Here is a 23,852-nt window from a genome sequence, read left to right on the forward strand (position 1 = left end):
AGTGTGAGCCATAATTGGCTTATTTGCTCCTTGTGAACACTGCAAGATCACAATCTAAATTCTTTTTTTCACTTCAGAAAATCTTAAGAAAATCGAGTTTGCCATAAAATACAAATGCTTGATTTACTAAAGAAATTCAGGGAAAAAAACTTCCAGCACAAGTGACCAAAACATTAAAAGCAAGGATAACAATCAGATGGATCCAAAATACATGTAACAAAAGAAGTGAACAAGTGAGAAAGACTGATGGGACAACTGATAACTTGAACACTGTACCCTGTTTGCATCAAATCTCTGTGCTCTGTTCATAACTGCATCCAACATGGTCATTCTGTGTTCAGGGAAGACACTATCAGCATCATCATCATTATCACTCCAATGCTTGCCACTGCCTGGCTTCTTGGCCATCATTCCACGGTCTCCTCTAGATTTTCTCCCTCTCACAGATGACCTTTTCTATTACATGTATTACTGAATGTACCCTGTATGGTCTACAATCCTGTGCAATGCTGAATTCACGAGTGACCATCCAAAGTTTAGAGATGCCAGTGCAGGACTTGACGGTTAGCAGGGATTGAAAGACTGGATGCAAAAGATTGTTGTCCCAAGAAGCTCTGGATTAAACAAAGTGGTGAATGGGCATTTCTGTGTACCACAAGTATGTATTGTTAAAATCCTATCATCTCTGAAGAAAAGGGCAAACCAAAAAGAAATCAGATGGTTCCCTGCAGTCCCTGTCTTTGAGGATGATGAATGAAACTCTCGTTTCTGACCATTTGAATAACAAATGCTGACAATTTGGAGTGTACTTCCTTTGGGCAACATGCAGCTTTATTGGGTGAAGTTTTGCAGCTTGGGAGGTCACTTCAGTCTGTTACTTTCTACATGTACATGTAGCTTTCAGCATACATGCAAGTGTATGGTGTACTAGTGTAATTGGTGTTACCAAGGTGATTTATTTTAATTAATACTGTATTGGTGCTCTGGACCACTTCTCCTTTTCCTGATTTTTCAGCTACTTGTACGATTCCTGTGACACCAATCAGTCTAAGATACATGTACTGTAGGTAAAACTGTGCCTGTTCAAACTCGGACCAATCAGTTACTATGCCTCGGGTGCTCTGTCAATTTCACACTAAACATCAAATGCATCAGATAGTTTGCAATCCAGGTCTCAAGAAATTCAGGCGAGTAATGACCGCTTGAGAGAGATAGAAATGTGGCTAGAAGCCAAATCAGCACTCAGATCTACAGTGGCAATGTGCCCAACTTTCTCCTGCAGCAAAAAGCCTAGTCTCCTGCAACTCTGAGAAAAAGGTGATCTCCAGTGCATCCAATCATTAAGGTCTCCATGCAACCATCATGGCATCTGTCCTGTAGATAAGAATCTTTTAAAACAAGATGAATGCAAGCATGCAATCAACTGATAGATCCAGAGTTGATGCATCCACAGGCTCATGAATCCAAGTCTAAGGTGTGTATACAATGTACATACATGTACAGGTATGCATCTCTCAAGGTCTTAAACTAAAGGCGAGTCCAACACCAATTACAACTCTGCCCATAAGCAGAACAAATACATGTTGTACAGGTATTGTAGGACATGCATGCACGTGTAATTCCACAAGACTTTAGCCCTCCCATTAGACAACACAAAATTCCGACTGTACATCAGATTGGACTGGTTGGTGCTAAGCACTTGGGTTGATATGTAATTTCCTCTTCATCCATCCCAGACAGGTGGGGCACTTCACAGAGTGGAAAGCTAATCAATTACAGAAAGCGAGCTCAAAACAAGGCAGTTCTTCATTAGCATAAAGCACTCAGCCTTCCAACTTCAAATGTGAATGCATTTGTGTACACTGGACTCAAATCCTGGCACTGAAGTGGTTCAGACTGCATATTTGTCCATGGCAGTTCATACGGTGTATTTGAATCTCCTGAAAAGGGAAACATATTAACTGATCCATGTCTTGTTTCTATGGTAACTGTTGCTAAGGACCGCAAAACACAGTAAGTTGACCAGCTGCATTGGCCAAGCCAAATACAAGAATGTCAACATGGGAGTCATGGCCCTGTAAATAAACACAAGTCTCACATTAACAGACACTAAATCAAACCACCATGCTTGTTAAGTGGTGGTGCGAATTTGATCTGAATAATAAGCACAAGCAGTCCCCTGTATTTGATTGATGTAGGCAACTTCCAAAGCAAATGTGGATTTACCCTTGACTGTCCTATCCCTCCCCTTCAGTCTGGATGGATGGCTTTAATACTGGCAAAGGTAGGAAGTTTTACATCTTTGCGTTTTGTCTGTTTATGAGGATTCCTTATTAAAAATTGATATGTTTGTTTTAGCCATTCGCCTATGTAACCTCACAATGTGGCACAACAAAATTCATTTACATGTACCTGTAGCTTTATTCTTAAACCAAAACCCTGGTTATTGGTCTTGTGAAACATGCTTTAAGTACATGAACTGGTAGCTACATGTAGGCCTGTTTTACTAAATGGCCAGTCACAGTTATATTTGAAAGGGATGTCCATTTTTAGGTGTTGCTTATGTTTTATGATGATTACATAAGATAAGATGACACACCAGTATTAAAGTAAATAGCAAGATACTTTGGTGGAAGCATGTGAAAAGTGTTTCAACAGTTTACAAACACATTTGTGTGAAGACACAATCATAAAACGGTTTGCTTTGTTCAATGAATCAATCCTTTCATTGTGATTTTTTTTCCCCAAGAACACTATAAACATGTACAGTGTACCTCATCTTCTAAAACTGCCAGAGACCCTCAGTTTTCAACAAAGATTCCACCACTATAACAAATACACAATCTTAAAAAGTGCCCTGAGCCCCGCCCCCAAAAAAAGGAAAGGGCTGTTGGAAAATGAAAACAGGAATCGTCTCAATAAGACAGTATTCTAACAGCGCATGCCCACAACGAAGCATGTCTAGGGTCATTCGGACATGCATGCAGGGTCTGCCCTATCAGTAGTGTGGTTCAACGAGGACTCGCACATGTGCTTTGTTCCCGAATGATCTTGCTTTTTTGAAATACTGAACAGGCTCACTGAAATAGGAGATTTTATTATTTTAACATGTACACCTGCAAAAAATGAGTTGTCACAAGAGGTGTAGGTTCCCAATTTATGTTGAAAGTTTACAACGCCACAATGTTTTTCAGGTACTTTTTTTACTTTGCAACAAGCACTATACATTCTGTAAGTTTTGTAGTCTTAATGGGTAGCTGCAATCAATTTGTTTTAATACAAACCTTCAAAATGCATAGGTCTATGTGTATCTTAGCCTTATTTTCAACTTTGGTTTCACTATTTCGAAGGGTATTTCACTGCCTGGTTGGTTTTTATGCCAGTGAAATTTCCACATGCATACGAAAACTGTGATGTCACCCCTGAGAGAAACCTCAACGTTACATTCGTTTGTATATCAAAGTCCTGCATTTTGCTAGACTCACTTTTTTTACTGATTCACCCTTGTTTCTGTGCATAGCATTAAACAAACTTCCCTTTCTTGGAAACATTTTCAGTAAGTAAATTCTGGGTCCCAGTTTGAATAGAAAAGTCTATGCAATGAACTTTGTCTTCCCTAGGTGACATCACAGTGACACTACCCTCAGTTGCCAAGAAAGCATGCATAATTGTAACTATTTCAAACAGTGCAAACAGTCAATGCATTTTAACTAAATAAGAATGCAAAGGAGGTTTCAAATGTACATGTACATAGAATAAGAATACAACAGTGGAGAAAAATTGTGTCTAAGAAATTAATTGAAGCTACACTTTAAAGATACATTATTTGGAGATGAATATTGCTCAAAGGCTTCTTGGTTATTGTAAAATGCTGTAAAACTTGGCTCTGTCGCACAGTCTCATATGGAAGCATTGAAATTTTCTGCACTACCTGAATATTTAGACAAAAGTCCCAACTAAAATACATACCTAATGTCCTCAAAAGTGCTCTTTTGTTGAGGATTGGAAAAATTTGGAATTGAATCCATACAAGTACTCCTTCCTTGTCCTCTAAAATCTAATTAACCATGCGGTTGCATGAAAGGGGAAAAATAATTGAACCTTACTTCTTACAACCATTAAGAGAATTTTCTAAAACGCCTTTAACCTACAAATAACACATTTTTTTTAGAGCCTTCTGTATTTTGTCTAGCACAGGAATACTTTTTTTTTAAATTAAAAGGTAGCACCCCCCCAAAGATTCACAAGCAGTAATTTTTAAGATAAAATATTGATGGGAACCAACATGAACACATTCAGGTTATGGCACACATTCTGTCAATATCCCTGGTAAGAGTGGGAAATTACATTTAATTTGAAACCATTTAGAAAACTTTCCCATGCCGTTTAAACATGAAAATGTCCCACTTTTACCACAGTGCCATCGAAAACCTTAAGCACAACATGTTTATAATGTAAACAGTTGACACAAAGTTCCGGTGATGAATTTATGGTATTCCTTTGACATGTTTTGATAGCAGTAAAGTGTAAAATTACAGGCATGGTTTACAATAAAAATGAATGGCAGATTGAGTCAATCAAAAGTCAAAGCTCTAAAAGGGGCAGTTGTGTTTAAACATGTTAAATGTTTGGGAAAATCTGTAAATGGATTTGGAACTTTTTTGTTTAAACGTGTAAAGGTTCCACCTTTCATCCCTGGCACATATATGTACTTTAAAACTGCAGCACTGGCATAGGTCAGGGTCACTGGTACATGTATATGTATGTGCACATTCTCTGTCAAGATCTGGTACAGCACTTACAAAGTTTGACAGTTGATATTTGTCTTAGATTCTGACTGTTTATCCCAATATACATGTACATGTACGCAGACAGCCAAGCTCATGTACGAATGCGGTTTGGTTAAATCGCAGCCAGATGTTGAATTGCATGACATTTGCAACATTGGAAAAGAATGGAAAATATGACATAGGCCTACTTGAAACATTTAACATTTGCAGTTGGATTGTAAAGATTTCTTTTAGATCGAGAAATAAAAAATTACATGCAGTGTACAATTACAAACCACATCAAAGGTTGATAGACCCTGATGATAAAATCTTTTTGGTAGGCCTACGACTTCCAAAGATGCTGGACGATTCGAAATTAAAAAACCTAAAGCAAAGTAAGTACCAGTACATGTACATGTATGGCAGCTACTACTACTATTAATACTAGGAAGCACCCTCTTTTGTTTCACTCTTCTTTATTGGGACTCTACCACAATCTGGGTTCGAAGGTCGCAATCTTCAGGCTAGTTTTACCCAAGTTTTAACAACTTTTTCACAGGGCCTTAGCTTGTGTCATGAGTGACCAGGTGACAAATTACACCTTACAGTACAGGTTTCTTCCTTCCTTGCTCTATGCTTCATCCATGCACTTTTTTACAAAACGGTGTTCACCGTGTTCACATGCTGATTCCCTCATCCTGCTTATGATGCTTTGGTCTTGTTATCGTTACCTAAGCTTTAACAAATCCTTTGAACAAAAATTATTGGTGTGTTAGTAATAAATATTTTCATTCCTTTTCCTCACCCTGTTTAATGCTCTGTTTCGTTCTTCAATGACTTCTAGGAGAGTTAACCGATTGCTTTCGTACATTGAATCTGCTTTCGTTTCAGCCATTTCTGCTCGTGTAGCGTAGCAACAGAAAGCATAGTCCGGATGTAGCTCCATAGGCGATCGTAACAACTCTCGCATAAAATAGTGCTTCATGTGAGGCAGGGGTAAGACTTAATAAAACTCGTTGGTCTCGCCAAATCTCAACTTAATTTTTTTTTTCGTTTGTTAATACTGCAGTTTATGCTGAGGAAACGTAGCACAGCTTAGCGATGCAACGACAGCTCAATCCAACTTTTTACTTAGTAATAGTAAGTCAAGTGCTTGTTAATTTAAAGAGATTTTAGAAAAATCACATGGCTCACGGGATTTTAATTTTCAAGATGGCTGCGCTCATAGACGTCCAAGGTTGATCCAGTCAGTCAATGATCAGACTTCTTGGGGCCTGGAGAGCTGAATCATACACCTGTAATGGCAGTTTTATTGTCGTAATGAAACTTTAGTCTGTATAGACACGATAGAGTAAGTTTATGTTGGGCAAGTTACAAGATGCGTACACACTTGCTTTATGCAAAACCTGACTAGGCATCCCCGAAGGGGTCGGCACGCCCAACCACGGACATACAGTAAACGCATAGACCACCAGATTCTATTCAAAACTGCAAGGGCATGAACGGTTTTTCGTTATCTGCAGGGCACCCGACTTAAATCAAAACTATGGGCAAATTCACCCGCGGTATAGGGAATTTTAGCCCCACACGTGGGGCCTAGTGGCTCTCTTTTACAATCAGTCTCTTGTCGCCACCACAGCCCTACTTCAACTTTCAAGGCATGTCTTTAATGCCTGAAATCCAAACTGCAGGATTGTCTCAAACTTTGAATCCTAATATCTTCCGAAATGAGAATGACTCAACAATTTTACTTACACCTGTGTATTCCTCAGAGTTTGGACTTTAATATGAGCACGCTAAAGCTTTCCCAAACTGTATATTTCCCGGTGTAGGCCTATGGTGCATTGAAAAACCCGGCCTGTGATATTTATGTGCTGACAGTGGGCAGTGCCATTTGGGAAAACGAAGGCAGTGCTTCATGCGTTGGATATCAAAGCACCTGACTGGCGCTTTGGTATAGGTTGTACCATACAAAACTGGTTCCCCGTCACCTTGTGTGACAGATGAACAAGGAACTGGTGGAATTAAATTTGAGTAAAATTAATATGCATGTTACTGTACCATGCTCCACACACTGTGGGCGTGCTGTGCACTAGCAAAGTGCACGCGAAACTTATTTCTAAGCAATACTGTTACAATATGAATTATGCATCTACTGCACCTGTCGGGTGCCTTGACTTCCGACGCATAAAGCACTGCCTTCGTTTTTCAAAATGGCACTGCCATGAGCCACAGTATGTTTTTTTAAAAATCATACCCCCTCCCACGCAGAGTGTACACATGGCCCTCAATCCCCTCCCCTTTCCCTTGTGCTGCATATGTGTTATTAGGTGAACAGCCCTAATCCCATTGATGAAAAGTTTGTGTTCAATCAATGGGGCTGGATTTTTAATATAATAATGTAATTTGTTACCATTTACAGGTGCATACCATGGATTCTTCATTTCTTTTTGGGATAACTAATCACCAGCTAGTTCAGCCTCCATTCCATGGAATACAGTTTGTGAGATCAACTTTTAAAGATGATAAGTCTTATGTAAACAAACAAAGTTCTGGGGTCCTTGCAGAAGAGGGTTGCACCACTGCAGCTGGAAAGGAGGCCAGAGATTTTTATGAAAGTATAGTATCTATGGAGGTCTCAAATGACTGCACAAGTACCTCATCAGAAAAGCAGCAAAATTCCAAAAGAAAAGGCCTGCAGTCCATTCGGAAGAGGAGGAATGTAAGTGCTAGTAAGCATTCAAGGCCATCAGGTAGTCAGAGGCAGTCTGAACGGGTTCACACAAGAAACGTCAATAACTTCTTGCGACATGCACAGGAAGGTGACGTCCAAAGTTTAGCTACACTTCTTGAGGATGGCAATGTCGACATGGACGTAGTTGATGGTTTCAACTGGACGGCCTTAATGTGCGCAAGTTACAGCGGTCAGTCGAATGCTGTGGAGTTCCTCCTCGAGAAAGGGGCATTGTGGGAACATCACCGAGACAAGAGTGGTCGAACAGCATTAGATCTTGCCAAGATGGCTGGCCACACTGACATTGTCAGGATGCTGACGGATCACCTAACACCTGAGGATCAGCAAGAGCAGCCTCCAGAGACTAACAAGGACAAAAGCTTCTGGTGTGAGGTTTGCAAAGTTGAATTTCGGGATTCAAACAAACGGGAGCACCAGTCCTGTACCGTGCATCTGTTTAACTGCAAGCACAAACCCCAGTCGACCCACTACTACCTCCCTGAGAGCAACGTGGGATTCAAGATGATGATGAAAGATGGATGGGACAAGGAGCAGGGTTTGGGTCCTGATGGGAGTGGACTTAAGTTTCCCATCAAAACTGTACTAAAGCGAGATCGCAAGGGTTTGGGGGCAGAAAATAAGGACAAGGAGTCTGCCAAAGCAAGGATCACACACTTTGAACAGTTTGATGTCAGGGCTGTAAAGAAACCCACTCAATCAATGGGAAAGAAAATGAGAACTTCAACTCTCAATAAAAATACTCGAAAGAAGATGCAAAACAAAGATCGAAACTGGGAGAGAGATTTTAGACAGTCCTTTAATCTGGAATTATGAATAACACCAGAATACTTCTAAAGGGTAGCCGCAACCAATTTGTTTTAATACAAACCTATAAAATACACCTTTGTGTTTCCGTCAACCTTATTTTAAAATTTTGTTTCACTATTTCAAAGGGTATGTTACTGCCTTTTATGATTTTTATGCTGAGTATTTCCATATTCATGAGCAAAACTGGGATGTTATCTGAGGAAGATAACAATTTTACATTGGTTTGTGCACGAAAAAATCCAGCATTTTTATAAATTTTGTTTTGTTTTCATAGTTATTTATTGTTTATATGCATAGGAATAAGTAAGCTCCAACTCGGTTCTCGGAAATGTTTTCAGTAAGTAAATTCTGGGCTCACAATTTTGCACAACAAAATATGTGCATTGATTTATGTGTTCCTTAGCCCTAAAGGTCCTAAGTCCTCCAACAGGTGAAGGATTGAGGACTGTTAGGGTAAATGACATCACAGCAACAGCGCCCTCAGTTGTCCAGGAAAACATGGGTAATTTTAAGTTTTAACAAGTGCACTTTTCAATGCATTTTACCGAACAGGAGTATACAAGACCTTTCATACACTATAGTAGAGTATAAAGTTGCAGAAAAACTGAGCCTAAGAAAAATTCATTGCCGCTTAATTAAGGCATTTCATATAAAAGTACATGTTTCTTCAGATCATGTGAAAAGTAAATTCCCATTAAATACAATAAACTACATGTAAATGCAATAATGGAGAAGTTCTGTGTATATGAAGAAGTTACACAAACATTTCACAAATTATTTTTTGCCAAGGCTATGTTGGTTGGACTCTTTTTGAAACAAAGCATTATTCAGCTGAGTACAATGACCACTTTCTTGTTGGATACTGTCTCACGTCTACATGTACATATTGGAAAAGTCAATGACACACTGGATATTTCATGACATCCTCAAATTATTAAACCAGGTGAGCATCAGGAATGATTTTGAAATATTTAGGGAAACAATTTTATGACCTAATTTTCCAAGCGCAACTTTTAGAATTATGACTTTCATTATTCCACCACTGATTCAGAGCCATTTATAGAGAGAGTTGCGACATGAGTGTCATCATTGCTGGAGACAAACTGGCAGGTGTATACCAATGTACAAGGACAGTCGGTATACAATAGCCACACCCTCTACTTTACACATAATGAACAATTTTTCGCTTCCAAAATCTGAAGCTGGCACTGCTCTCTATATACAGCTCTGCTCTGATCCAGTAAAGAGCACCAACAGAGGGCAGCAAATTACATTTACACCGGAGATCCTCGACAGGGCTTGTCAAAGAGTTTTTCGATGCTGTTAAATATGTGTATACCTAAAGCTCTTAAGTGAATTATGACATTAAAGGTACATGTAGTCTTCTCAGGGTCGGTTCAGTCTTAATTTAGCTAATGATACCTGTGCAATTTGCTCCCAAATTTTGATGAGCAAAATGTCTTAGTTAACAAGTTACAATGATTACCATTATCACAAATAGGTCATTTGGGAGACACTTTGTGGTAAATTTTTCAACCTTAGGGAGACATCGGTCATTAAATGCTCCAACTACCAGAAGGAAGCCGAATTTTACAGTCCAAATTTAGAGAGAAGATAGATTAGGGTCTAAAATGAAAACATGCAAAGTTTGGTGAAGATCGAATTAGGGAATATTGAATTATGGGTCAGTACAGTTGGAAAAATTTTGTGCACATTCTTGTGGGAATGTCTCCCTAATGACCCATTTTCGGTAATCTCCATAACTGAATGCAGATAACAAGGAAAGTACAACCAATCTCCAAAGTTTGGCATTTTTGTTCAGACTGACGAAACAAGAACCACAAAAGTTGTAGTTTGATAAAAAGTCATACATGTATCTACACATTAAAAAAGTGCTATATGTAATGTACATTCAAGCACTGCAAGTGATCTGCCTCTTATTTTTCAATTTCATTTCTGAGATTTCAAGATCTGGTAATTTCCACAACTATACATGAAAATAAAACAAAACTATTTATCCCAATAGTCCAACACTCAGTCATGCATGCATAATGCACAAGCACCTGAGCCTGGTTTCCACAAGTCAGACTTGGCATCGAGATGTCTATCCTTTCAGAATTTATCAATTTGATGTGGCGTTTCAGGTCTCAAAGCAAGTCCATCCGATGCTATGATGTGGCTTTGGTTTCCACAGATGATGGGCGGCTGTCCTTTACGAATGCACGGATATACCATTCTGGTATGAACTGCTGTCCGTCTGCCTGGTGCACTGTGTAGGAGATGACGTTATTACCTGGCTTCCGCTCAAAGAGGTAAACCACACTAGTAGACAGAGGAGACAGAAACAACATATTTTGAAAATGAAATACATAAATACACCTTAAGTTCAAGTGACAAAATGTACATGTACATGTTTATGATGGCATTACTGTCAAGTACATGTAGCTTGATACAGGTTTGCAACCACCTTGCAACTACACACATATATGGATAAGCTTGAACTTGCTTTGAATGGGACTAGGCCTTTATTCTTATGAGTTTAAAGAACAGCAGTGCTTGATGAACCCTGTGAATGAACACTGTTCAGGCTTCTCCCTTACCAGGAGTACTGTAAGTATGAGTAATGAGTGGACTAGAGTTATGTACATGACTGAGGTCCCAAAGAGCCACTGCATAGGATGCACAATGGTGGGTGATCTGTAGTCAAAGGAAGATGAGAAGTTGTGGTGGTAGTGGTTCACACCCTGTGATGTAAGCCCTAGAAAATTAACTTCCTTGCAGGTAAGATGATTGAATATTTCTCTTTTTTGGTTCAAGTAGTCCATGGACTTACCTTGGGTCATCAATGACAGTCACTGACTTGATAAAGTCAAGGAACTTCACCAAGAAGTTGAAGCATACTGAGCCATTCCACCATCCCTGTTTGACAACAATAATTATTTCAGCAATATTCATCAACACACTCTTAAACTTCGAAAGCTCTGCTTCGAAGGGTGGATTACTTTTAACTTTGTAATACATGTGCATGTATTGCCCATGGAAAAAAGATATTTCTCTCGTCTCTTGTGTACCGAAGAGTGGCTAGCTTTAAAAATGTTTGTCTGAGGTAAAGGCAAAGATGATTGAGTGGTAAAAGTCACAAGACGGAAATCTCTACAATCTGTATACTTTCATCTCACTCCTTTTTGACTTAACACCACAATGGGCATGCATTATTTGCTGGAACGGTAGGTTAAAATGTCGTTAAAAGAAAAAAGTAATGCCAACACAAGGGTCTGATGCCTTGCACAATGTTTTTGTATTTTCAGGGTAGCTTTGTCCGAATCTAGCATTTAAGAAAAATGCAATGATATTTTCTTACAATCAGTTTTGTGCAGACATCAATGTATGAAGACTACAGTGGCTGATCTCTGCCAAGAATACATTTTTTTATTTTATGACATTATAACGCCCTAATAGGGTGTTACTACGCCGTAATAGGGCGTTATTATGCCGTAAAACGACGTTTATTACGCCTAAAATTAGGGCATTATTACGCCCTAAATTAGGGCATTATAACGCCATAATAGGGCGTTATAATGCCGTATTAGGGTGTTATAATGCCGTAAAATCAAAAAGTGCATTCCTGGCAGAGATCGGCCACCGTAGAAGACTGTATTGAATCTTATATTGAGTAAGCTGGACTGAAACATGCATTTTTAAACATTCAAAATTAAACAAGCATTTCCAGACAAGTGAGGGTGCTTTTGTCTTGATGTAATCCAGGAAAATACTGTTTAGTTTGCATGTTTTCCGGCTGTGAACTCCAAATTTGCCATTTAAAAACATTTCTGAAAAAAGGTTGCTCACGGCCATATACTTCCACAACAATAAATTGCCTAAGGAAATGTTATCTACGAGAGCAGTGTTTAAAACATCTAGAGATTCTTTGTGCATAAATTAGTGCAACACTGAGATTCAGTGCCTTGGATGACATCATAGTTTTGCTCACGAATATGCAATGTACATGGTCATAACAACCAGAAAAGCTCCAAAATATGAGTAAAAATAGTAAAACAATAATTCAAAATTGGGTTTATTGAAACTGAAAGGTACAATTTCAAGGACTTTAGTAAAATTTAGTAAAAATTTCATCGTCTCTTTAAGCTTTTGGCTATGTAGAGATCAAGTGAGATGTTAATGCTCACACCCCCCAAGATCTACAGCCAAAAGAGCCTTATTTTGATGAGGTCTTTATTTACCATAGATAATTTGGGCATCTGCATTGTCTTGAAGTGTTTGATCTCCCGAACCACTCCCTCGTCGTCCCGGAAACCACAAATGACCTGTGGAATGCCAACCAGGAAGGACTGGGCCCACCATTTCACCAACTTGTACCTGAAAAATACATGTAACAGAAAAAAGATTCAGAAAATGACAGAAACTGGTGGTGAAACAAATCTGCAAGTATCTTCCCCACCTGTCTGAATTTCTTACTGCTTTGATAAAAACTAAGAGCCACGTCACTTTTCATTTTCGTCACGATGACAGATACATGTATACACGTTAGGCACAATGCTTAGGGACAGTCCACGAAAAAAGTGAATATCAGTGGTTTATTGGGAAGATCATTAGATGTCATTTAAACATTTAAGCCAAACGTGCTTCTAACAGGCCACTGCTCAATAAGCAGGCACAAAGACCAGTGCATGCAGGCTCATTCTACTTGACAGTCTTAAGAGTGGACCATCGAGCAATCTGGATAATCACCAGTGGGATCCACCTCCACTGTGTACCTGTAGAAATTGTTCTCGTTCTTCTGAGAGTACCACTTCCGACTGGTCTTCAGCTCTAAGTAGTTGCCCGGTGGCTTCTCTTTGGATCCGGACTGGAGACAATCAACCTCCCCACTGTAGAGGAGTTTGTAGGGACCAAGGTCTGACCGAACCACACTACAGAAGGCCTCAATGTTGTTGACCGGTTGACTTGTGTCGGGTGATTTCTTACCATCTTTAGAAACCAGAGAAATTAGATTTACATGAAATTAACTGTTTAACACAATCATTTCATTAAAAGTTGGACTGACCCTAATGCACAGCTCAAACATAACTTTTGTTAATCTGAGGGGTGAATGCTGAACAGTGAAATGAAGGATACTGAGAACGTGTAACCCATGGGTGACCCAAGGTTCAGTGCCAGACACCGTCTTGGGCACTGTCTGTGTAGTAATGTCAATGTAGAAATTATGCAAAGCTGAATCGGCACTGCCACACCTTTGAATCTGACAGGATTCAGCTCCAAGTTGAGTTTGCCACTGACAGAATCCTTGATTGGGCTTTATGCTCACAGATACCACTTACAATAGGTTTTTCAATATTTTCTAGTTTCCATCTGGGAGAAACAACTCTTTAATTGCAGCATCCTGCTTTAGACATGGATGCCTTGTTCATGACGGAAAGTGCTGCTGAAACATGAAATTCTATAAGCCTCTAACACGTCTTTTCATCTCACCACTAGTGACATACTGCTCAAATTTGTAGCCCCCGTACATGCACAGCTGCTCCCAGTGATTCATGCCCAGCCTGCGCTGTCTCTCCTCTTCCGTCTCAACCTCGCTGATGTAGATGGTCCCCCGAAAGAGCGTCGCTGCCATTTCCCATCCGTCGCGATTCTCATAGGGTGTGCAGAGGAACTTGGTGAAGTGGCCACGCCAGGCTATGAAGTCAATACCTAGGCTGTGAGCAAGAAGAGCTGTGGTGTTTAGCTGCCGGGAATCCTGCCTGATGCAACAGATGTATAAAACTGTCAGACAATGAAAGCCAGCGACGTTCAACAATGCTACAGTAAACTATTGGATCCTCTGTTGGCTGTCCCCTGAAGGTGAGGACACTCCATTTAGGCCTTTTTGACATTGCGACAGTTACATGTAACTTTCAGGCTTCTCAAAGTGATATACGTATGTCACTGCATGGAAAAAGAAGAGAAAGATTGCCATATCCAGCCTCCACCTCAGTCCTCATACATGTACACAAAGTCTAAAGGCCATGACAGAAAAAGTTAAAGTCCAAGTATTTTCAAATCTCAAATTTTTTCACTTATAAATTAGTGTTTTTTCAATAGATTTAATATACATTTTGTGGTAGTATGCAAGTCATTTTAAGGAAGATAACTGACAGGCGGATGTGAAACTCTTTCCAAAATGAGTCATGCCTACCACTCCATACATTCCATGTTTTTTCCCCCAAAATGTACAAACTTGTCATGTTTGTGACAACAGGATCTGCACAGATATATTTGCCCCTTTATACTGGCATTGCTAGGGTGACCTAGTCAGGGCCAGGCAGTGCCAGTGATACCTTTCTATCAAGTCATCATCCTTGATGTCGTAACACACACTGACGTTTCTCTGTGGTCTCAGAAAATGTTTCTTATTGTGGACTATCCATTTCATGACATTATCCAATCTCTCCTTCACATCGTCATCTCTCTTAACAAATGTTTCGAACCCTTGTCTAAGATCCAGATTAAGGTCCGATTCTTTGCTGAGCGGGTGATAATGTTTGAGATGCCTGTTGTCATTTGCAAAAGTCCTGTCAATCTCCAGCGAGAAATGACCGAGTTCCTGAGGCCGGCTGAAGAAGGGAAACTCTCCAATAAAATCTGAGGTGGGCTTGACTGCAAAAGTTCTTAGCACCACTGGTTTTGAACAAGTTAACTTTCCCAACGAAAGCCTAGGCCTATCACCAACAATGCCAATGACCCGATTATCAGTATGTGTACATGTAGTTGTAGTTGTACATGTCTGGTCAGTGTGACGCTTCACACGCTTAGTGGAACGCTCTTCATCCAGTGCATCACCGTCTTCTTGAGATCTTCTAACGTTAGATCTTTTCATTTTTGTAAATTAGCTTAATAAAGTTATAACATGTGTATACAGCTTGAGAACCACACTAGGCACAGGCGACGAAGCCACACATTTCCGAGTAAGCGCTAATGAACTATACACGGTACAGTATGTAGTCTATATCGTTGCACCAGCATAAAGAAACACGTACTATACCAACGCGGTCTGTGCACAAGTGATGATCAGGCTATCAGCGCTGAAATTGCACAAAACTCTATGGAAACTGGCTGCGGCCACGACCGTAGACTCGTTTGAGATTTCTAGCCGCAGCCAAGCGCTCGGTGTCTGCTTGATTGACTTGCATATCACCTTTGACCTTCTCGGCTCAATCGAGAAGCAATTGCAGCCAGATATGGGACGAGAAAAACGGAGCATGTATGTGTGTAGTCTACATACTCGTCGACGCAATACTGACAGTGTAATTTACACGGAGCCTGGGAACAGGACCATGTGCCCACTAGTGTATGTAGTCTACATACTCGGAACCAGACTAACAACTACCAGCGATGCACAGCGAAACATTTCTCATGTACATGTACATGTACATGTGTACATATACACCGGCCCAGATAGCTACAGAATACCAGCAAAAATTGTTACGTCTTGCGCATGGCATGCATTCTATCTCTGTCATTTTTCAATTTTTTGGAGTGCATTATGCAATGTCAAAGAAGCGGAAGTTAGATGTAGAATTTTTTAATGATCTGCAGCGAGCCGAATGTATGATTCAGACCTATTTATCAGCCAGGAGTGCTGCACTGAACACCGACTTTGTCAAGGTTAATGCTCTCTCGACTGATGACAAACTGTCTCTGATTAGTCGCAAGATTTTCTTTTGACGAAATTGAAGTTCAGCTCGTTATGAAAGCTGTCCTGGACAACAAGTTTGTGGATCCCATTTTAATTTCGCAAGGTTTATCTGCCGAGTTGTACTTTTGTGCATTTTTGTATTTTTAGTCAGTTTTTATCTAGTGTGTTTCTTGTATTTGTTGACATTTTTATGGAGACCCTCTCGACAATGATTGAGTTCGCTTTTAGGCTATCCGTCAGGGGTGTCAGCTAATATTGTTCTTATATATTGATATGTATCGGTTTTTGTATTTTGTGTTGGTTTTAGTACCCTGAGAAGTAATAAATGAAATGAAATGACATCGAGTTGTGTGAAGCACTGTGCATCATCACTCGGGAAGAACACAGGCCATCCAATATTTCCAGGCCTGCTTTGTACTAGTACTTTAGTAGTACTACCAGTACTAGGCCTGCTAGTAATTTGCGATGCTCAACATCCAGCTCTGGCTCTACGACTGATTGTTTGTTCGCACCACCGGTGTCTCACTGCATTGATTCTGGAAGTAAACTCACCACACACCATGAAATAACAGTTGTTCAATATTTTACAACAAATGGTGTACAATTTGCTAAAAAAGTTAATCTCCGTTGCCGGCCGTGCCAGCTGGTGTATAATTGGCACACATATGACAGCCAGGCGACATCTTGGTAGTTGTATGATGAAGAAAGGCCAGCCATCAAGGCAAATGATTCAGTCTTGTTCGAATGGCAGTGCTCACTTGCGTAAGTTTTTTTCCCCTATAGCCTAGGCCTAATTATTGGGAAGATGGACAACAATAATTGAGTCTTATACAAGTTCCATATACGGACACCAGTAATTCTGGGTCTTACTAATTGCTGTCAACACACCGTCAACACATGATCGGCCTAGTATAATTTAACGTCAACACAGCGTCAACTGACCAAAAATACAACTTTGATCTACAAAAGCATGAAAAGAGGGATAGAATACTTGGGCTGAAAGACACTTTCCAGTCGTTGGATGTCAGAAATCAATTTGCAAAATGGAGTTTATCACATGACAAAAATTATTTTTAGCTTAGCAGCGTAGCTGTCTGCTGCCATCTTGCCTCCTCATTGAACTTGGACTGTATTTATGTTGCTGACCAGAGGAGATTGTTCCACAAAATCACAAATAGAACCTTCATCCATGCCATGTGAAGTTATGTGTGTGCAACAAAATATTTGTGTTAATTTGTAATATAAATGATGCACCATGATATCTAAAAACCTTGCAGCATACAGATTGGATGCTTAGATTGCTGTGCATACATCACCGTGTGACCTTTTTTCAAACTCACTAATACAGTGCGACAGGCATAACAACCAACTAGTATAATGAACACTTTCCGGACAAATTTAAAAACTGACATTAGAATTCGGTTAAATTTGTTAAAACTTTTAACTTTTTGCTTTCCTTTCCTGCATTACATCAGATGGGTTGCATGCAACAAGTGCTCAAAATGGTTTCACTAGGAATCTGTGGGCATCAAAGTTAGTGATGAAGAGGCTGCAGACATTGAGTTTTTGTGTCCATTTTATGCTCTATAAATCAACTTTTGAAGCACTTTTTGACAGAGTGGTTAAACTACAAAAACTTTGACCAATTCGGTGTGTTAGGTTAGAATGTTGTCACTGTGTGTGACGTCCTCAAAATTATTGCGCAGTTTGAAGAGTTGTAAACGTATACATGTATTGTTACTGATTTCTTTGTTTAAGAAATCAGCCAGCCTGGTACATTAATTTAAGTCATTTGATGTACAGGCACCCATTTCAATAACACCACTTATAGATTCGCCACAGAATGCAGAGGTCATTGGATTGTAAACGAACAGAATAATCACGTTTCAACTATAACTGCTCTCCTTCGGATGTATAAGTGTCATTTTTTGGATGGCTTTTGCAAGTCCCCAGTTAGGAAAAGGAAGCCTTGATATCAAAGTACCTGGATATTTCATAGTTGCTCATTTGAGGAGGAGCTGGCATATATGCTTCACATCAGTTAATGATGCCATGCTTTCCTTCATGTATATTTAGAAAATGCTTTGGCGTGATAGGTTTTTCTAGTTCTTGACCATGCATCAGTGTGGTTCCATACATTTTATTCGTAAATGTACATTGGTAAAGATTTCCTGGAAATGATCTAATTAAACTTCAGACGTTTAAAAAAACAGAAAAGCTATTCAGTAACATACCGGTACTGAGGGTGGCACACAGAAGGAAAACTCAAACGGCAAGAAATGGTTCACTTTTAACATGTTATTGTGGGTTCATATTTATCAGAATTCCACTTGTGCATTATTTCAATTTTCTTTCAAACTCCTCCAAAATATAATGGTAAAGGACATTCTATAACATAAAGATTTAAAAGTGTCCTCATATCATAGAAGTGAGTGACACGATCACAACGTGTCAGTTTTTGTATAGTTATGAAGTCTTTAGTAGTTTCAGGTAATTCCATTAATATCTCACAGATACCCATCTCACAAAATGTTTCTTAAACTGTTCCATCACATTCAAGCATTATGTTCAATGTCAGCGACTTTGCTAAATACATAACACTGGGAAAAAATTAACTAATTCAAAGCATTTACAAAATGTAAAAGGCAAAAGGCATAGTTGAATTGCAGTTATTTTATAAACTGCAGACAAATGCACATTTCATCAATAACCTGAATGTCTGCCACTCTATCGAAATGGGAATCAGACAATGTCCAGTCAGGGAGGAAGGAAGGGATGCTGTGTGTGGCTGCATCACAGGAGAAGATCATGGATGATAGTTGATAGGTCAAGAAGGTAATACACTGCAGTAACTATGATGGAGTAGGTGTTATGGGATGAAAGCATTATTCAGGCAAGTTTTTAAATGTAAATCCTCCAGTACAGTATTCAGTCCCCCGTAATTAGAAACTGATTCTTCGTATTCCATAAAACAATGAAAATTTGCACCAACTCAAACAGAGACTTCCAGGATTCTGTTTCTTTAAAATTACCTCTTGAGTTCAAGTTTGCATTTATTCCTATCTGTCCTTTAGCACGGTTTGCAATTCTAGGCGGCAGTAGGTTGTGTCTACTGCATCTCACAAAAGTATGGTGTTCCATATGTGCCATCTGATCGCATTTTTTGACGGGCGTCGCATTTTTTAACTGGCGTCGCATTTTTCGACCAGCGTCGCATTTTTCATTACTTCATCGGAAAGACCTATGAAGGCCAGGATCTTGTCCATCAACGGTACTGCCAGCTTATTATAAAACACTCGAAAACTAGTCTGAGAAAGAATGAAGTTATCTGTTGTGGAGATTCTCACACGTACGGCAACATTTGTCACAGAAAAAAAGAAAATTAGACAGAAACGCATGTACATGTACATGTACGTGTAACCCCAGGGTCGATCAAGAAGCAGCAGCTACGACGAAACAGCCTTTTCAAACAGTGACACTTTTCAAACCCAAATCTACATGCAGTCATCAAGACCTTGGGAAGTCATTTCGTTGAGTAATAAACACAAGCCCCCCCCCAACAAAGAAAGATAAATGATCTCAAGCCCATGACCAGACGGCCTCCACCGGGAAGATGCCTGAACCACGGACCATTGCCTGAACAACTTCCAATGTGTGAAATACCTTTCTACGACTGTAATGAAAAAAATAATAATAATAACAAGATCAGCCTTGGCTTCCTCTGGACAGATTTTAATGGTTCAAAAAGTGTTTTCGGAGGCTTTTCGTGATTTTGTTGTTGTGAGATTAATGGCACCTTTGGCACTATTGTGCCCTTTGTGCCAACTTCAAGTACAGTCTTCCTCACAATGAAGACATCAGGCTTGAACTTTGAGAACAATGACGGATAAGAAGAAAAGAAAGGACAAGTCTGAAAACCCAAGAACTGAGAAATGACTGTGTAAAAGGAGGCATGTACTGTAGGATATGTAGGAGGAAACCAAATAAAAAAGAGATAATTATACATGCATACATGCAAACAAGAAACTGGACAAAGCTTAGATGAGAAGAGCTACATATGAAATGTGGAAAACATGTACATGTGTAAGGCAATCAGTAGATGAAGGATGTTATGGGGGTAATATGACATCAACGATCCTCCAGACATGGAGATGGTACAGTGTCCTGCAAGCCAGCCGTCTCCCTTGCAATTTAAGGGCCCGTGATCCGCCGGTACGTTCGCAGGATGCATACTCACATATCACACCAGAAAGCATGGGCAAATATGGATAAATGCACATGTATGTATGAGCATGCATGTTCATATTAGATGTTACTGTTAGTAGCCTTGATGTATTTCAGTAAGTGGGGAATATTATATTTTGAGTTTAAAACATTTTTAAGTGTCATTTGATCTGGAGTTAATTTTAATGATTTTTGAAGTTTTCCCCAGGCACTAACATATTTGTTACAGTTTATGAGAAAATGCTCAACATTGTCGTATGTGTTGCATGTTTCACAAAATCCGTTCGCGTGTTTACCGATTTTTTTTATAGAAACTATTTAGATTTTTACACATATCAAGCCGGAGTCTGTGAATCTGAACTTCTTGCCAGCGTGAGAGGTTTCACGCGTTCATGCTAAGGGAAACAATGGGTTGTATTTTTTTAAGTAAAGATGCTTTAGAATTATTCCATTCTCGTTGCCACTGTTGCTTGATGCAATTTTTGAGTTGATGTTTAACTTCTGTTATAGAAAGGGGCAGTTTATGGTCAATAATAGTTTTTTTAGTACCCTTTTTAGCAATCTGGTCAACTTGTTCGTTTCCTTTAACTCCACAGTGTCCTAGTATCCATTCAAAAATAACATTGTTAGCCTGATTTTGAATATTAATAAGTGTATGCCGAATATCACAAGTTAATTTGTTTCTTGAGACAGGCCGAGATATAGCTTGTATAGCATTTAGACAATCTGTGAATATACAGGATTGCATAGGCTGAACATCTTCAATCCATTCAAGGGCCAATAAAATGGCAAAGAGTTCCGCTGTAAAAATAGAGGCTTCGTTGTTTAATCTGATGTTCTTAGAATAATTAAGTTGAGGTATGCATATACCACATCCCACAGTGTTATTATTCGGGTCGACAGAACCATCTGTATAGATGTGAAGTGAGTTACCCCAAGTCATATGTATGATCTCTAGCAAGGGAACCCTTTACATTGATATCCATGATATGTTTAACGTGGTTCAGAATTTCTGTTGAGATATCAGGTTTAGTATGATGCCAGTAAGGAAAAGGATTGTGTAATGGGAAGGTATTAAAATGCAGTTTACCTGTTCTGGCTTCAAATGGGGCTTGGTATAGATTATTTTTCCATTTTTTAGCAAAGTAGTGTTTCTGCCAGCAGTCTATTTGGACGTATTTATTCGGATAAGAAGCATGCATATCCAGTTTGATATTATATAGATTACAAAAATAATTACGGCTGAGATAAAGAGGAGGATCTCCACACTCTACTTGCAGTTTCTGTAACGAGGTTCCATGCAATGCTCCACAGCATATCCTCAGAGCCTGGTATTGTATACTATCTAATTTTTGCTTGTGTTCTGAAGCCGCTGAGTTGAAGGCTTCACATCCGTACTCTAGAATTGGTTTGATAAGAGTTTTGTACAGGCGAAAGAGAATACAACAGTCTGATCCCCAATCAGTTCCACTAATACATCTGAGGATGTTAAGTTTAGCGTTGCTTCTATTGACGACATAGTTGATGTGTTCCTTCCAGGTTAGTTTGTTGTCAAAGATGACAAGAAATTTAGCTGAATTTTGAAATTTGATGTCAGAATTATTTATCTTCAGTTTAGAGGAAGCATTTCGTTTATGAGTAAATAGGACAGCGTAGGTCTTGGGAGTTGATATTTTAAAGCCCCATTTTCCACACCAAGAAGAAATGTTATTGAGACTTTGTTGGATCTTATTGGTAATGAAATTAATATTTCTATTGGATTTCCATATGACTATGTCATTTGCATATTGACAGATATTAACTCCATTAATACATTGAGAAAGGTCATTAACAGCAAGATTGAAGAGTGTTGGACTAATAAAGCCACCTTGGGGTGTGCCATTTTTAACAGTACATGATTCAGAATAAGTGTTATTTATTTTAACCTGGATTTTCCGATTTGTAAGAAAGTCATTGATCCATCGGGTAATGCGCCCACTAATTCCAATTGATTGTAATTTGATGACAATTCCTTTGGTCCATAGCATATCATATGCTTTTTCAAGATCCAGGAAGACCACCAAAGTACTTTCCCTGTTGGCAAAAGCCTTGTTTATGCCAGATTCAAGATGAATGATATGGTCTTTGGTGCTTCTCCCTTTCCGGAAACCAGACTGATTATTACTGATCAAATTGTGCTTCTCCAGGTACCAGATAAGTCTATTATTGACCATGCGCTCCATTATTTTGCAGAAGGTGGAGGTGAGCGCAATTGGCCGATAAGATTTAGGATCGGTGGGAGTTTTGCCGGGTTTAAGAATAGGAGTAAGTATGGCTTCTTTCCATTGGCTAGGACACTGGGAAGTACTCCAGATCTTGTTGAAAATGATGAGAATAATTTCACGTACTTTTTGAGGGAGATGTTTAATAAAGTACACTTTGCTGCATCAATGTCAGTTTCCAGTTCAGACATAGTAAAAGGTTCATTAATAACATTCTCATTATCATCATTAAGGTGAAAATTATTTTCAGCATTTTGTTTAGTTTTTAAAAAGGAGGTACTGTAATTTTGATCATTGCTGATAGAAACAAAACTTTGAGCAAGTAAGTTAGCTTTATCTTCGTCAGCGATAAACTCTTTATCACTGTCTTTTAAGACAGATGTTAAACTTAGTATGCGTATTGTTAATATGATAAATTTTGTCCCAAATCTGTTTGGAAGGAGTTTGGGAGTTCAAAGTATCACAAAAACTTTTCCAATCATCTCTTTTAGCGGCTTTAATAGTTTTACGAACAATAGCACAGGTACGTTTGTAAGCTATAAGGTCTTTAGGGCAACGGGTTTTCCTTGACAATTTAAGGGCTTTTTTCCGGTTTTCAACAGCTTTTTTACAGTCATCATTCCACCATGAAGTAGATATCTTTTTGGGATGGAATGATTGATAACCTCAGTAAATTGCTCAATGTACTCATAAGCATCTTCAGCATTAATATTAATGCTTGGCTCAGTAATAAGGTTATCACAAGCTCGTTGAAAGGCATCCCAGTTGGCTCTTTTGGTGGACCAACGTGAGTTATAGTTTTTGGAAATGTACTGGCATTTTTGGTTAAATTCAATAATGATAGGGTAGTGGTCGCTTCCCCAAGTATCATCTAAGGTAGTCCAGTTACTCTTGGCTGCGAGATCTGGAGAGGTGATAGTAATGTCAATGCAAGTAGTAGTACCATTGGAGGTGTTAATTCTAGTACCGTTTCCACCATTAACACAGACAAGATTGTGTTTGCCCATTACATTTTCGATGATATTACCATTGCCATCACTCATTTTGCTTCCCCAGAGGGAGTTGTGGCTGTTAAAGTCTCCACAAATAATAGTGTTCTTACTTATATGATTTTCGATGTCGGTTAAAGAATCGCCCTTCAAAGTGAGACAAGGGTTATAAGCATTAATAATTTTTAATTTACTTTTATCACTATTATACACTTCAAGGACCTGGTACTGGAAAAGGGAATTTTTGTCAACAATATTTCGAACAACAAGGGCTTTTTTGGTAAAAATAGCACATCCCCCGCCACAGGATTTAAGGTCAGGTTTCCTGTCCAATCTGTAAATGTTATATCCAGG

At 39.1% G+C, this 23,852-nt stretch overlaps 4 protein-coding genes across 9 annotated transcripts in view; 2 read left to right on the top strand and 2 right to left on the bottom strand.

Annotated features, from left to right (window-relative positions):
- Window positions 1–5,734, bottom strand: part of LOC110985581 (testis-expressed protein 47-like) — a 15,109-nt gene extending 9,375 nt beyond the window's left edge. The window contains exon 1 of one of the 2 annotated variants that reach the window (XM_022246705.2): window positions 5,575–5,734. In XM_022246705.2, coding sequence (XP_022102397.2) covers window positions 5,575–5,715 — 141 coding nt within the window. In that variant the 5' untranslated portion in view covers window positions 5,716–5,734. Of the gene's footprint in view, window positions 1–276; window positions 1,639–5,574 lie in introns of those variants that run through there. The other variant, XM_087139492.1, reaches the window with a different exon arrangement.
- On the top strand, window positions 2,109–8,692 carry LOC110985579 (G patch domain and ankyrin repeat-containing protein 1-like). 5 transcript variants are annotated; one of them, XM_022246702.2, is made up of 3 exons: window positions 2,109–2,284; window positions 5,839–5,909; window positions 7,192–8,692. In XM_022246702.2, the coding sequence occupies exons 2-3, from the start codon at window positions 5,871–5,873 to the stop codon at window positions 8,335–8,337; spliced, it is 1,185 nt and encodes a 394-aa protein (XP_022102394.2). In that variant the 5' UTR covers window positions 2,109–2,284; window positions 5,839–5,870; the 3' UTR covers window positions 8,338–8,692. The 5 variants fall into 5 exon arrangements, with proteins under 5 accessions (XP_022102394.2, XP_086995617.1, XP_086995616.1 ...); XM_087139491.1 differs by lacking the exon at window positions 5,839–5,909 and adding an exon at window positions 5,661–5,765 and having other exon boundaries at window positions 2,254–2,284; XM_087139490.1 differs by lacking the exon at window positions 2,109–2,284 and having other exon boundaries at window positions 5,772–5,909.
- Window positions 8,353–15,756, bottom strand: dxo (decapping exoribonuclease). Its single transcript, XM_022246698.2, has 6 exons — window positions 14,667–15,756; window positions 13,822–14,045; window positions 13,107–13,320; window positions 12,573–12,708; window positions 11,165–11,250; window positions 8,353–10,653 (listed from the first exon to the last, which is right to left on the bottom strand). Exons 1-6 carry the CDS (start codon window positions 15,203–15,205, stop codon window positions 10,500–10,502), a joined length of 1,353 nt encoding a protein of 450 aa, XP_022102390.2. The 5' UTR covers window positions 15,206–15,756; the 3' UTR covers window positions 8,353–10,499.
- stk19 (serine/threonine kinase 19) overlaps window positions 14,891–23,852 on the top strand; it is a 20,243-nt gene continuing 11,281 nt past the window's right edge. Inside the window, exon 1 of the mRNA XM_022246707.2 lies at window positions 14,891–14,975. The gene's annotated coding sequence lies outside the window, so the exon portion shown is untranslated. The remainder of the gene's footprint in view (window positions 14,976–23,852) is intronic.

This window comes from Acanthaster planci, linkage group LG07, assembly GCF_054643075.1.
Source record: "Acanthaster planci isolate LZ-2023a linkage group LG07, COTS_SCS, whole genome shotgun sequence".
NCBI classification, from domain to species: domain Eukaryota; kingdom Metazoa; phylum Echinodermata; class Asteroidea; order Valvatida; family Acanthasteridae; genus Acanthaster; species Acanthaster planci.